The sequence below is a fragment of the Sinocyclocheilus rhinocerous genome, unplaced genomic scaffold, assembly GCF_001515625.1.
Source record: "Sinocyclocheilus rhinocerous isolate Xijiao unplaced genomic scaffold, SAMN03320098_v1.1 scaffold955, whole genome shotgun sequence".
Taxonomy (NCBI): domain Eukaryota; kingdom Metazoa; phylum Chordata; class Actinopteri; order Cypriniformes; family Cyprinidae; genus Sinocyclocheilus; species Sinocyclocheilus rhinocerous.
In genome coordinates this window covers 620,867-633,054 of record NW_015646369.1, presented here as the reverse complement: position 1 = coordinate 633,054, position 12,188 = coordinate 620,867, and the positions used below count along the sequence as shown (strand labels likewise).

The window sequence follows — 12,188 nt, the reverse complement described above, 5'->3', positions numbered from 1 at the left end:
CTTTTTTTAGTACACGCTATTTACACGAAATGCGCGTGAAACGGAAACTTTAAACTGTAAACATGGGCGTCACAATCACACAAAGCTATTTCCCCATCCAAATTGGATTAATTTATTTAGCATAATACTGCATATTTTACAAAATTACTACTATAAAATCGTCCTCCTCTTATTCACTTCAGCGTTAGCTTGTGTAATAACTTGCATCGTGTAGGCCTACTGCAATTATTGGCTCTCATGATAAATTATTGTATAAATGCAATTGTAATGTAATCACTTCTGCATTTGACGTACTCAAAATCATTCCAAATTATACAGTTTAATTCAGTGTAGGTCGAAACATGCACTTAAATCTGCAGTCTGTAGTAGTTAATGCTCAATATTGTCCCGATATAAAATTAAAATATTAAACACATTCTAAATATATAATACAGAGACAAGTGAAGACATTCCCATCACAGCTCTAAACTAAGCATTCCGAAAAGAACTTTCTTTGTTGTCGCTTATTCCAAATTGTGATGATGACGACGATGATGGCCAGTGAGTGACATTTCCTTCTGCGCCCTACAGCCGCGGCACGCGCTGCTCTCCATACATCTCCATCAGACTGTGAATGGAGAGAAGCGCAAATTACTACAATAAAGGCCAGGTACATCTGCTCTGTAGCGCCTGGTCCGAGTCTCTCAGCCCTCCCACGGGCAATTCCGCAGAGATCCTCGCTCGCTCCTGATTGGACGAGGACGCGGCGACGAGGGGCGACAACAATAACATCATTCCGGCTTAAAAAGAGTGCAGCTATGCGTCGAGGAGCAAAAGCATCTCTCAGAGGGAGGGAGGCGGACGGCGAGTTTGTGGCTCTGGATCTCGTCTCGTTGTGCCTTGTCATCCTCGCCTCATCATGCCCAAAGGATTCCTGGTGAAAAGGAACAAGAAAGCATCGCTCGTTTCGTACCGGATACGCGCGGATGAGGATGGAGGATCCGCTCCAGAATGTCAGATCGCGCAGATCGCCTGGTTTCCACCCGCGCCCAGCGCCCCCAAGCCGGACAGCATCACCTCAGCCTTCCCGTCGGACGGAGCAGAGACGCCGGTGTCGGTCCACAGCGCCAAGCCGGTGCAGTTCGGCAATCCGGAGACGGTGTACCAAGCCCTGTACAGCCCCACCCGGCCCATCAGCAAGGAGCACGACAGAAAATATTTCGAGAGGAGTCTCAACCTCGGCTCGCCCGTCTCTGCCGAGTCGTTCCCGACTCCCGCCTCTCTCACCAGCCTGGACCATCACCTTCTGTTCGCGCCGGTGGACTTGAAAATCGGCACCAGCAACAGCAACCGGAGCGGAACGGCGCCCGTCATCCGAACCGGCGCCAAAAGACCTTCCTCGGACGCCGCCGAGCGTAAAAGCAGCAAAAGCGCCAAGAAGCCCAAAGCCATACGCAAACTCAACTTCGAGGACGAGGTCACCACATCCCCGGTGCTGGGCCTGAAAATCAAAGAGGGGCCCGTGGACCTGAAGCCCCGAGCGGCCTCGGGCAACACCAACAGGCCCCTGGGGGAGTTCATCTGCCAGCTTTGCAGAGAAGAATACTCGGACCCGTTCTCTCTGGCACAGCATAAGTGCTCCCGGATAGTGCGGGTGGAGTACAGGTGTCCCGAGTGCGAGAAGGTCTTCAGCTGTCCGGCGAACCTGGCCTCTCACCGGCGCTGGCACAAACCGCGCGTGCCAAACGCGCCCAAACAAGCCCTCCAGCCCGCCAAACCGTTCCCCGAGGAGTTCCCCGGCGACAGAGACTCCCCGAGTCCGGGTCTGTCAGAGTCCGGCTCCGACGACGGGCTCTACGACTGCCCGCACTGCGGGAAGAGGTTCAAGCGCCAAGCCTACCTGAGGAAGCACATCCTGGGACACCAGGCGCTCCAAAATCAGCTCCTCGGAGAGGCTTTGCGCACCGCGGAGAGCCCCGACATCGTGCCCTCGGAGGACAGCCAAAGCCCGGCTCCGCTCAATCTGAGCCCCGCGGACTGTCTCGCGTGTCCGGCTTGCGGAGAGAAGCTGCCCAACCGGGCGAGTCTGGAGCGACACCTGCGCCTCCTGCACGACGACTCCCAGGCGTTTCCCTGCAAGTTCTGCCCCGCCACTTTCTACAGCTCGCCGGGTCTCACCAGGCACATCAACAAATGCCACCCCACCGAAAACAGGCAAGTCATCCTTCTCCAGATGCCCGTGCGTAACGCCTGCTGAAGACGAACCCACAGCGATCCGTCCTTTTAGAACCATCGATTTTCTTCATCCGACCCCTCGCTAGAAAAGTCTGGAGAAAAGTATTAGTTTGGTCCTTACAAAGGTATTTTTCTAGAACCCTTGCACACATGGTAATGTAATAGCTCCTAGACCTAAGATATGTTCCTGTACCTCTGCCTTGAATTCACATGCTGTGTGTTTCACGTCTGTAGCTTTAATCTAGTATGTGGATTACGGGACTGAAATGTTCTCTCTCTCTCTCTCTCTCTCCGTACTGAAAACTACATCAACAAATCTTGAAAACTTTCCCTTTAGTAGCCAGAAATGCCTTTAGAGAAATACATCAAACTACTGCCTTAAGAACTCTTCAGTGTAACGATTGTTTTTGAATGTCGGCACACAATTACAGCTTACTATCACGATGTAAAACTATTGTAATATGTTTGTTCGTAATATTTTATTTATGTATTTATTTATTTTCAATGGCTTTGTATAAATTATTGGGTGACTTTTCTCCCGTGTCACATGTTGCAGTCGAATCGTTGTGTGGAGATCATCTTGTCTTGGCTTTTGTGCGCTCCCTTGAAACGTGAAGCTCTTATAGATGCAACCTTTTTCTACGTATACGGCTTATTTTCCTAAATGTTTGCTACCTAGCGCTTTATATGTGCGTCCGTGTTGTCTACTCAAATAAAATATTTTCAAAATGAAAAAGCTTCTTGTTCGTGCATATTTGCCACACAATCCCAACCGTGTACTATTTATACAATAGTTTATTTGAATAACATAGACAGTTACTATCGCTTAATATGGGAACTGTAAATGGCAACCACCTTTCGTTTGGACGTTAAACACAATATGAGCACATTATTGTAATTCCAAGAGCCAGTCACTCCATGCACACGTAAAGGTTCCATCCTGTATTTATCTACAGATTTATACAGTTAACAGAAATGTATGATGTTAAGAACAAAGCAGGGCTGTAGAAGTGTTTTTTATTTTTGAGCAGTCTACTACTGCAAAGTTAATGTGCAGCATGACCAACTGTTATTGCAGCTACAAGGTGTTTTTCCACAGGTCAAATGATATAAAGCCAACCTCTGGCAATTCACACCTTTACAGTTTCTATCCCAAACCCTTTCCATGCTTTAAATGGCAGCAGTATTGATTTTAAACTGGTCAAGTCATTCTGAAGTCACCATGTAAGCTCTGCTTGATCAATGAAATAATGTAGTTGGCCCACTGTAAATTCAGCTGAAATCATTTAAAGAGTGACAACAGCCTTTGTAATAATGAACTCAGAAATGTACAAGGGCATTAACCTGTAATGCATTTCAGCACAGGCATTATTGATTCTGAGCCAAGTGGGATCCATTTTTCTATCTGTGCCTGGTCTGTACGATATTTTTTTTAAATTTTGACCATGAAACATCTCTAAAGAAGCAACCAATCCATCTTGTGCTCTACTCACATAACATGTTCCTGAAAGAGTCAATATTTCAGTATATAGGATACAATAAGCGGATACAAATCAAATATCAATGATGTCATCAGGGTGATTTTCACAAAATGAGCATCTGATTGTTTAAACTACTGAATCCTCTGTGCACATTATATTCATGTGTAAAGTTCACACACCACAGCCGTCGTCTGTTTCTCACTAATGATTTTACTCTTGATTCAGTTTATGCAGAACCATTACTTTATGCATGTTCAGAGTGCAATTGGCAAGAAAAGGAAGAAAAAAAAAATCATACATGTTGTTTTGATCAATGTTGTATTTCATGCATAAAACACAGGGCTTCGATAATGACAAAAATGACTTAATTTCTTTCGCTGAACTCAGAAGAAGCTATTTGGACCCCAATGACTTTCATTTTGTGACGAAAGACACTCATACAGGTTTGGAAATAACAACAGTGTTTTGATTTTTGGGTCAACTATACCTTCAAAGAGGAGATATAGTGGACACATTGTAAATACATTTAATATTTATTCAACATTTAGGTTAAAACTGAAGTGTCTATTTTAGTTAGTGGAACAGGGTACCATTTACTTTCCAACATTTTTAACCACCCTTGTTGCAGTTCACTTAAAGACACAGTAAAATAATTTTTTTTTAAAGTTGTAATTAAATATTATTAGAATATACTCTACCAGAAAAATACTATCTCAGGCCATATCCACACGTACAAGGGTATTTTTATAAACTGAGTTTTTCCTTCCGTTTTAAAAAAAATCTCCGTCCACATGAAAACGCAAACGCATGCTATGAAGCACTGTCAAGAGCATGCCAAACCAACAGTTGTCGATATAATCTCAACCGCAAAGCCATGTTGGCCAATCAGAAGCCTGAAAAAGTTTCCAGTAGGCGGAGATAACGGTGCATGCTCCGATGTCACAAGCCAAAAACTCTGGTTTCGCGGTCTACACGATAACACTGCAACCGGAGTTTTTGAAAATCTTCACCCTGACAGGCGTTTTCAAAAATGTTCGGTTTCAGTGACCTGGTGCTGCGTTTGCGTGTGGACGAACGGCCAAACCGCGTAGAAAAAGCTGCGGTTTTGAAAATACCCGTGTTCGTGTGGACAGGGCCTCAGCCTTTATACTTCAAAATTGCATGTTTAATTCAACGTTACCTGTAATAATTAGTCCAATTTTCTAGCAATTTCAGAGAAAACTTTTTCAAAGTTAAACCCTGCTTCAATATCTTTTTTTTTTTGAATGTGGCGTTTTTGTCATTCCTAAAAATTCTTACTGTTAATTGTAACAAAATTATAAATACAGTTTAAATAACATAAAATTGCAGAACACAGCAACTACCCATGAATCATGAAACACTGATCAAAAACAGATCAAACAAATGCACATAAACATCAACTTCAAATCGATTTAATGAAATGTTTCGATTTCTTCACATTTCTAGTAAAGATAAAGCGATTACTTTTTCGATTAAAAACAGTCTGATATGTTAACAAGTCATGACGAAATCTTCAAGCTTCCTTATCTTCAATGTCTTATACAAAGGTTATATTACAGGCATTAATATATTTATATCCTTCAGAATTTAGAGCATTCAAAGAAAAAAACTAAACAAAAGAGAGAGACACAATATACAAGGCTAACAACAAAGTCTACACTGAACATATCATCAAACAGAAGTTAGGCCAGTTGCAGTATTTTCAAACCCGCATCGTCCCAGTTGAGATTTGGCCTGTGGGTTTGCATACATTCGTCAGCGTTTTTCCATTCAGAGCGTGGAAGAGAGAAAAAGTATTAGGCGAAGCGAAACAAAGACAAGTGTACAGGTAAGGCAAAGTAGTGCAACATGTGTCCTGTTGCAGCCTGGGCGGAGCCTGCAGCGTGTGTAACACCTGGTCTCCATGGCAACCAGGCCGGGTCTCTACGGGAACAGAGAGGGGCGGCAGGAGAGAGAGAAGCGCTGGCATGCTGCTGGCACTCGGAGAAGCACGCGGGAATCGGGGAAGCAGCTGGAAAAGAACCCCCATCCAGCATCTAATCAGACAGAAGCCGCTCTCACAAAACGCAGACAATCTCATTCAATTTACTCCAGTGAAATGTAAGACTCGTCGGGAAAATGCTGCTCTCCGTGTAGGAAGTGTGGGGGCAATTAAAACGGCAAAACTCGGACAGGTATTACACAGGCACTGTGAACAGCTCCCTTCACACAGCTTCACCTGAGGAGCTGGGGGCTTCTCATCCGTTTAGTCAGGTATAGTACGATGGCAGATATTTCTCCATATATATATATATATATACACACAACATGAAACAAATATATATATATATATATATTATCAAATCAAATCGAAAGCAATGTACATTCAAATACAGAGGGAAGAACGGAACAAACATCGACCTGCGGCATCTTCACCACCGAGTGAGTGCAAAAACATTGGAATGTCGGAGTAGATTTACATGACAGGAACGGGACAGGTTCAGTTCACAAATGAAGAAGCACACGCTCGACTGAAATACAAACATGTGCCTTTTCCATTCAGCATGTTGCATAAATCAGTTCCGTAAAAAATGATCAAACGAGTTGCTTAAAAGTAAATCATAACAACAAAAGTGATTTCAATGCAGTCTGTTGTACTTCAGATGCCACTGATTACATTATTGAAGTAGAATGATGATTCAAGAGTGCCAGTGTTTTCTCAGACTGGCCCAAAGCGCTGTAAGAGCGTCTCAGTGCTGCGACGGGACAAAAAGTCGCTCCCATATGCATCAATGATTCGGTTTTCAGTGTTTGACATGAAGAAAAGCTCAAAGAATGTGAGTATTAAAAACTAGCTAATGCCTCAGGGTTTTTGAAACGTCTCACATTATTCATTCGCTACTCGGTCGTAAGGACATTTTTGGGACAAATCGCAGTCCAAATGCAGCATTGCTGTGAAAATCGCAATTCATTTCACATTCGCAGATTCGGTTCAGCATAAATTCAGTTTCTCTTTCTTCACGGCAGGGTGAAGCTACATCATTTTGCGACAACTTTCACTGCTACTTGGCATCAAAACAAAAAAAAACAACAACAATAGGTGGAAAGCATTAGAGTCAAATGATACATTCATCCACAATGCAGTCTGACGGCCGGAGGAAGTGTTCAGTTAGAGGACTTGCTGATGGGACATGCAAAATATGGATTCTGCTGGCGATCTGAGACACTGCTACTCCAGAAAGCATCTAAATTAAACAAGCTTCCTGCTTTGTCAAGATGGCATCTGCTTGGCTATTTTCTTTCTTTCTTTTCGACCGTTTTCTTTTTTTTTTACGGGCATCTCAAGTTTCTGCGAGCAGATGGTGTGGGGAACATGCGCTCATTGGAGAGGACCTCCACTCCAGGGCTTCTTTGAAAGAGGGGGAGGAGAGCGGAGAACAACGGTCTCAGCATGTGAAAGGAGTCGGGGAGGAGTAAACGAGCGCGGGCTGCTGTCCGCTCCACACGTCCACAGAGAACATCTCAGGAGGACTCGGGATGCCAGCACGCACCTCCTCTCTAACGCTGACTGAACTATCTGTCGTGCCAGGGATTTCTGTCATTTATCGGTCCGAGAGACGGCTGGTCATCTTACGTTTCCACACTGAAGCTGAGCCGGGTGGAGAGCGTAAAGATCCAGAAGCGCTCGTCATCACAGTGATCGACTAACTAACGTCTGATCAACAGGTTCAACTTAAGCGTGTGAATCAAATCAATCATGCAAACCCTGAAAATTGATTTCTTGATCAGAACCTCTCTTGTTGTTTCATTAACGACTCGGCTTCAGAAAGGAAAAAAAACAACAGGTGGAAAGCATTAGAGTCAAATGATACATTCATTCACAATGCAGTCTGACGGCCGGTGGAAGTGTTCAGTTAGAGGACTTGCTGATGGCGCTGGCCGAGCGGCGGAGCTTTCCGGAAACCCGGTTCTTAGAGGCGCGCGGTATAGTGGGCGAGACCTGGTCGCCGGAGTCGATGGTCGTCACAGTAACACTGAGGTCAGTGCTCGTGCTGCAGCTGAGGGAACCTGGGAAGGGAGGACATATTACACGCAGAGTGAAGAATCAGCAGAGATATGATATTAATACGCTTGCTTTCAAACTCACAGCACACCATTGCTGAAGTGGAAAACATCCTCTGATAGAGACGGATGCGAATGGACATTAAGTAAAAAGCTGAGAACTCAAAATCAGCCTGTTAACTGTCATTCCACACAGCACTTCCACTTTGCTGCAGAAAAGAAATGTCAATGGAATGAGAGAAAAGACGACATGCAAAATATGGATTCTGCTGGCGATCTGAGACACTGCTACTCCAGAAAGCATCTAAATTAAACAAGCTTCCTGCTTTGTCAAGATGGCATCTGCTTGGCTATTTTCTTTCTTTCTTTTCGACCGTTATATATAAAGTTAAGTGGCCCTCATTCCCATTGGCTCCCTGCAGCAATCCAAACAAAAGCATAAGTGACAAAGACATTTTCCAGTAGGGCAGGTGTTAGTGTCAGATGTGGCCTCAGGCAAACAGACACACGCCAAAGGACAAAGCAACAGGAGAAAAGAGGGGAAAAAGAGAGAGAATAAAGCAGAGACATGCAGGAGAGGAGGATGGCGACCCATTCATGCTGCTACTGTGTTACGATTACTCCGCCGGCGTCCATAATCAGAGCGCGCTCAGAACAGCCAGCCCCAATGCAGCTCTGCCTCGGTGTTCCTTTAAAAGCTCTGAGCAGACGCAGCTCATTAGTGGAAATAAAGAGGGGAAAGATGAGTAGATGTGCCGGGGAAAGGGGAGGGGTCTCTGTGACAGAACGCAAGCTCCGTTCAGACCGAGACTCTTACCTTCCGTTACTGTACTGACACCTGTAACACACTTAATCTACAGAGGGAGAGAAGACAAGGAAAATGTGAGAATAAGAGTAAATATACATATATAACATGGGCCAAACACAAAATAACTATATATAAATATATAATTATATTTTAAATGGTTTTCTATTTTTTATGCTTTTTGTAATATAATTTAATAAATGATATTATTTTAAGTATTATTCAGAAATACACTTACATTAAAAAAATACGAGTGGAAACACCAAAATGTTCCACAGGAGGATAGAAATGTTTTTTTTTTTTAATACACTAACCCACTCAAAAGTTTGGTCACACCTGCTTATTCTTTATTATTATGATGATGATGATGATGATGATGATTATTATTCACTACTTTAGAACTATGATGGTTTTTAAACAGCAAGAGGGAGAGAAGACAATAGAGCAACACGTAAGCTGCGCACCGTCATGGGTGTGTGTGTGTGTGACAGAGAGAATGAGAACGCTGTTGAAAATATGGCTGTTAGATGTTAATGCTGAGGGGTGAGGGAAGGACAACACAACAAAATGTTAACATACACAACATACAGTGATCATGACAGACTGTGGCTGTCAACACAAGCAGACGGTGAAACACATTTCTATTCACACTGGCCCACTTCGTCTTTGTGTTTTCTGAGAATGAAAGAATGTTTAACACAGGAAACAGAACAGAAAAGCTGCGGGATGCAAAACACACAAACCTGTGATTTAACAGCTCTACTTCAAAAGGATTTCACGATATGTGCATTAAACTTGTGTTATATAACTGAAATCTGAAATGACGTCGGCCCAAACCAGAACACGAGGCTCGATGTGAGGTTATTTCTGAACAAAGCTGATTGTTTGGTGTTTGCGCTGGAATAACGGGTGATGCAAGGTGATGATATATAAGTAACAAAACGTGATATTTTTTTTCTTTTGGTGAGAGTGTAAATGATATTTGTGAGGTGCTGCTGGCCTACAAACCTGTACATGTTTAATGAGACACACTAATCTGTTATATTTCAGAGAAACTCTTGTCTACCATCTGATATTAAACTAAATCATTGCCAATACTTTCAACTCAATTAGATGACTTACGCCCCATTCACACTGGGCGTCGGCGTCAACGCCTCTTGTTTACTTTGAATGGAGTGAAGTCAAGCATTGCCGAAATGAATTGTGGGTCCGTCGCGCCGCGTTGGGTCCATTGCTCGCGGAAGAAGTTGAAAACTTTTCAACTTTTCAAGCGCCAACGCAGGCGTCAGCCAATCAGATCGCCTTATGCAAATGCCCTGGTGCAGACGCTAGCAAATCGCGTTCATGCAACACCAGAAAACTAACGTGATTGGCTGTTGTCACTATGACGGTCGCGTCAACACCAAGCTTCAGAAACGCCCTCCATCAAGCGTCGACGTTGACGCCCCGTGTGAATGTACCGTTAAAGGCACCAAACCCTGCATGTATACAACCACACATTTCTATGACCCTGACCTCAAAGCTCTGTTCCAAAACCTAGTGAGCTGCCTACATAGACAGCATTTGAAGGTTTTATATAGACATGCCTTTGACGACTGGCAGCAACATTAGTAGTATTTGAAATATAATAATAATGAAGTATTACATGAATATTACAATTTAAAATACCTGTTTTCTATTGTATTATATTTTACAATTTAATTCATTCCTGTGGTCCAAGCTGAATTTTCAGCATCATTCATCATCTTCTTCTTCTTCTTGTAATATTCGCATGTTGAAAACATTTGTGTTGCTTAACATTTGGAATATACTGTATGCAAATTGTGATTTTTTTCTCCAGATTCTTTGATGAATATAAAGTTCAAAAGAATAGCATTTATTTGAACTTTACTGTCACTTTTAATCAATTTAATGCATCCTTGCTGGGGGGTTGGGGAAATCTTTCCATTCAGCTTAGAGAGCTGTCTTGGAAAGTAGTTGCTTATTTGGTAACGAACTAGGTTTTGTAACAGAGGTAACGGTCTGCAATAGTGGAATCTTCATCATAAGCTCATCTGATATACTGTGCTACATTCCATAAGTGTAATATTTTTAAAAAGAAGCTGTTTAAGAAAAAAAACAAAACAAGGAGCAAAGTCTATGTGCTCTATTCACTGTCATAAAACAGGGAACATGCAGGCTGTACTGAAAAGGTGAGAAAGAGAGAGACAGAGACAGGTTTGTGGGCCACATGCCTAATGGAGGAAGCAGGCAGAAAAGTCTTACAGTCCAGCTTGGCCCAGAGGTAATCCACGTCCCAAACCATCCCTGGCCAACGTCTCCCTGCTGTCATGGGTGAGATGGTGGTGAAACATGGAGAGGCGTCATAGACTGTAACCCACACAACAGCTCAAGCCCTACTAGATGAGGTGCCCAGGGCCCCAGGCCTGTCTGAACTCTCATCTATGGGTCTGGACCATGCATTTATGAGGGAATCTATGGCTCTGTTCCAAAACCCTGTGAGCTGCCTTCTTGTACCCGTCTATATAAGAAGTTATCTCCTAAAACCACTTTGTGCTGAAGCCACAGCAATGGCTTCACTATGTCTACACTGGAACTGTACCTCATGCCAGATTGTAAAATAAGGGAAATGGCTGAATTACTATGTTTATTTGCAAAGGAATTCCATTAACATTAAAATGGTTCTGAAGTGCATCAACTATAGAAAACATTAGTCACATGACATTGCAATCGACACTTTAAGTGCAATTATAAAGTTATACTTATATAAGTTCTATATCTCAGAATCAAGAATCATCATAATGCTGTCTGGCTAGACAGCTCTCTAGGGAACAGAGCTTGTATTTCGTGTATGTATATGTAGAACAACTTCTTTCCAACCTAAGCCTGCATTTTATGGGTAAATTATTAATTAGTAAATAACTATAGGTTTCTGTAACACAAACAGAAGGAACAGAAAAAGAAAAGAAACAGGAATGACAACTGAGGTTAAGCACAAAAAAGAGTGAACATGAGAAGGTAATTAGAACAAAAGAGAGAGTGAGGCCAACAGAAGAAGAAAAAAGAGAGAACAAGCTGTTTTTGATGTGTTTGATGGAGGTACAAGAAAGCCTGAGATGCAAAAGAAGAGAAAGCCAGAGAAATGGAGTTTGAAGTGTCTAATGGATGAGATTCTCATTCTCTCTGAGGTCAGTGGGCGAATCTGTGAGCTGCTCCCTATGCAGTCAACAGAGGTCACCACAGTGATTTTCAACGCCTTTCTAGGAGATAAATGGTCGCCGCTAGAGAAATCAAAACTGTCAGAGCATCATTCTGCAAAATGATCTCAAAGAATGTGTCCTGAATAGTGCACTACACAGTCACTGCTGCATTCAGGGATTGGGTAAATTAACATCCACTCGCAGAACAAAGTCCACAAATTAAACAAAGAACAAATAATGTAAATAAACTCTACAAAATGCACTGCATGCCCAACCAAACAAAGAGAAATGGAAATTAACTGAACAACTGAACTAAAGATTCAAAATCCACAGTATCCAGAAAAACTGACAAAAATGAAGATTTTTAGAATTAACGGTTTAGTATGAGAAACAGGGTAATTACTGATGACTAAAAAAAAAAAAAAA

At 42.7% G+C, this 12,188-nt stretch overlaps 2 protein-coding genes across 2 annotated transcripts in view; one reads left to right on the top strand and one right to left on the bottom strand.

Annotated features, from left to right (window-relative positions):
* The first annotated feature begins 806 nt into the window (after positions 1–806).
* LOC107707664 (insulinoma-associated protein 1b) lies at positions 807–2,648 on the top strand. The gene has a single exon (XM_016511743.1). It carries the CDS (start codon positions 899–901, stop codon positions 2,234–2,236), a length of 1,338 nt encoding a protein of 445 aa, XP_016367229.1. The 5' UTR covers positions 807–898; the 3' UTR covers positions 2,237–2,648.
* Positions 2,649–7,516: 4,868 nt separating this feature from the next.
* Positions 7,517–12,188, bottom strand: part of ralgapa2 (Ral GTPase activating protein catalytic subunit alpha 2) — a 190,668-nt gene continuing 185,996 nt past the window's right edge. The window contains 1 exon segment of the mRNA XM_016511733.1: positions 7,517–7,763. Coding sequence (XP_016367219.1) covers positions 7,606–7,763 — 158 coding nt within the window. The 3' untranslated portion in view covers positions 7,517–7,605.

What these genes read in the sequence shown, in the direction of transcription:
- LOC107707664 (XM_016511743.1), top strand. Translation starts at nt 899, where the DNA reads ATGCCCAAAGGATTCCTGGTGAAAAGGAACAAGAAAGCATCGCTCGTT.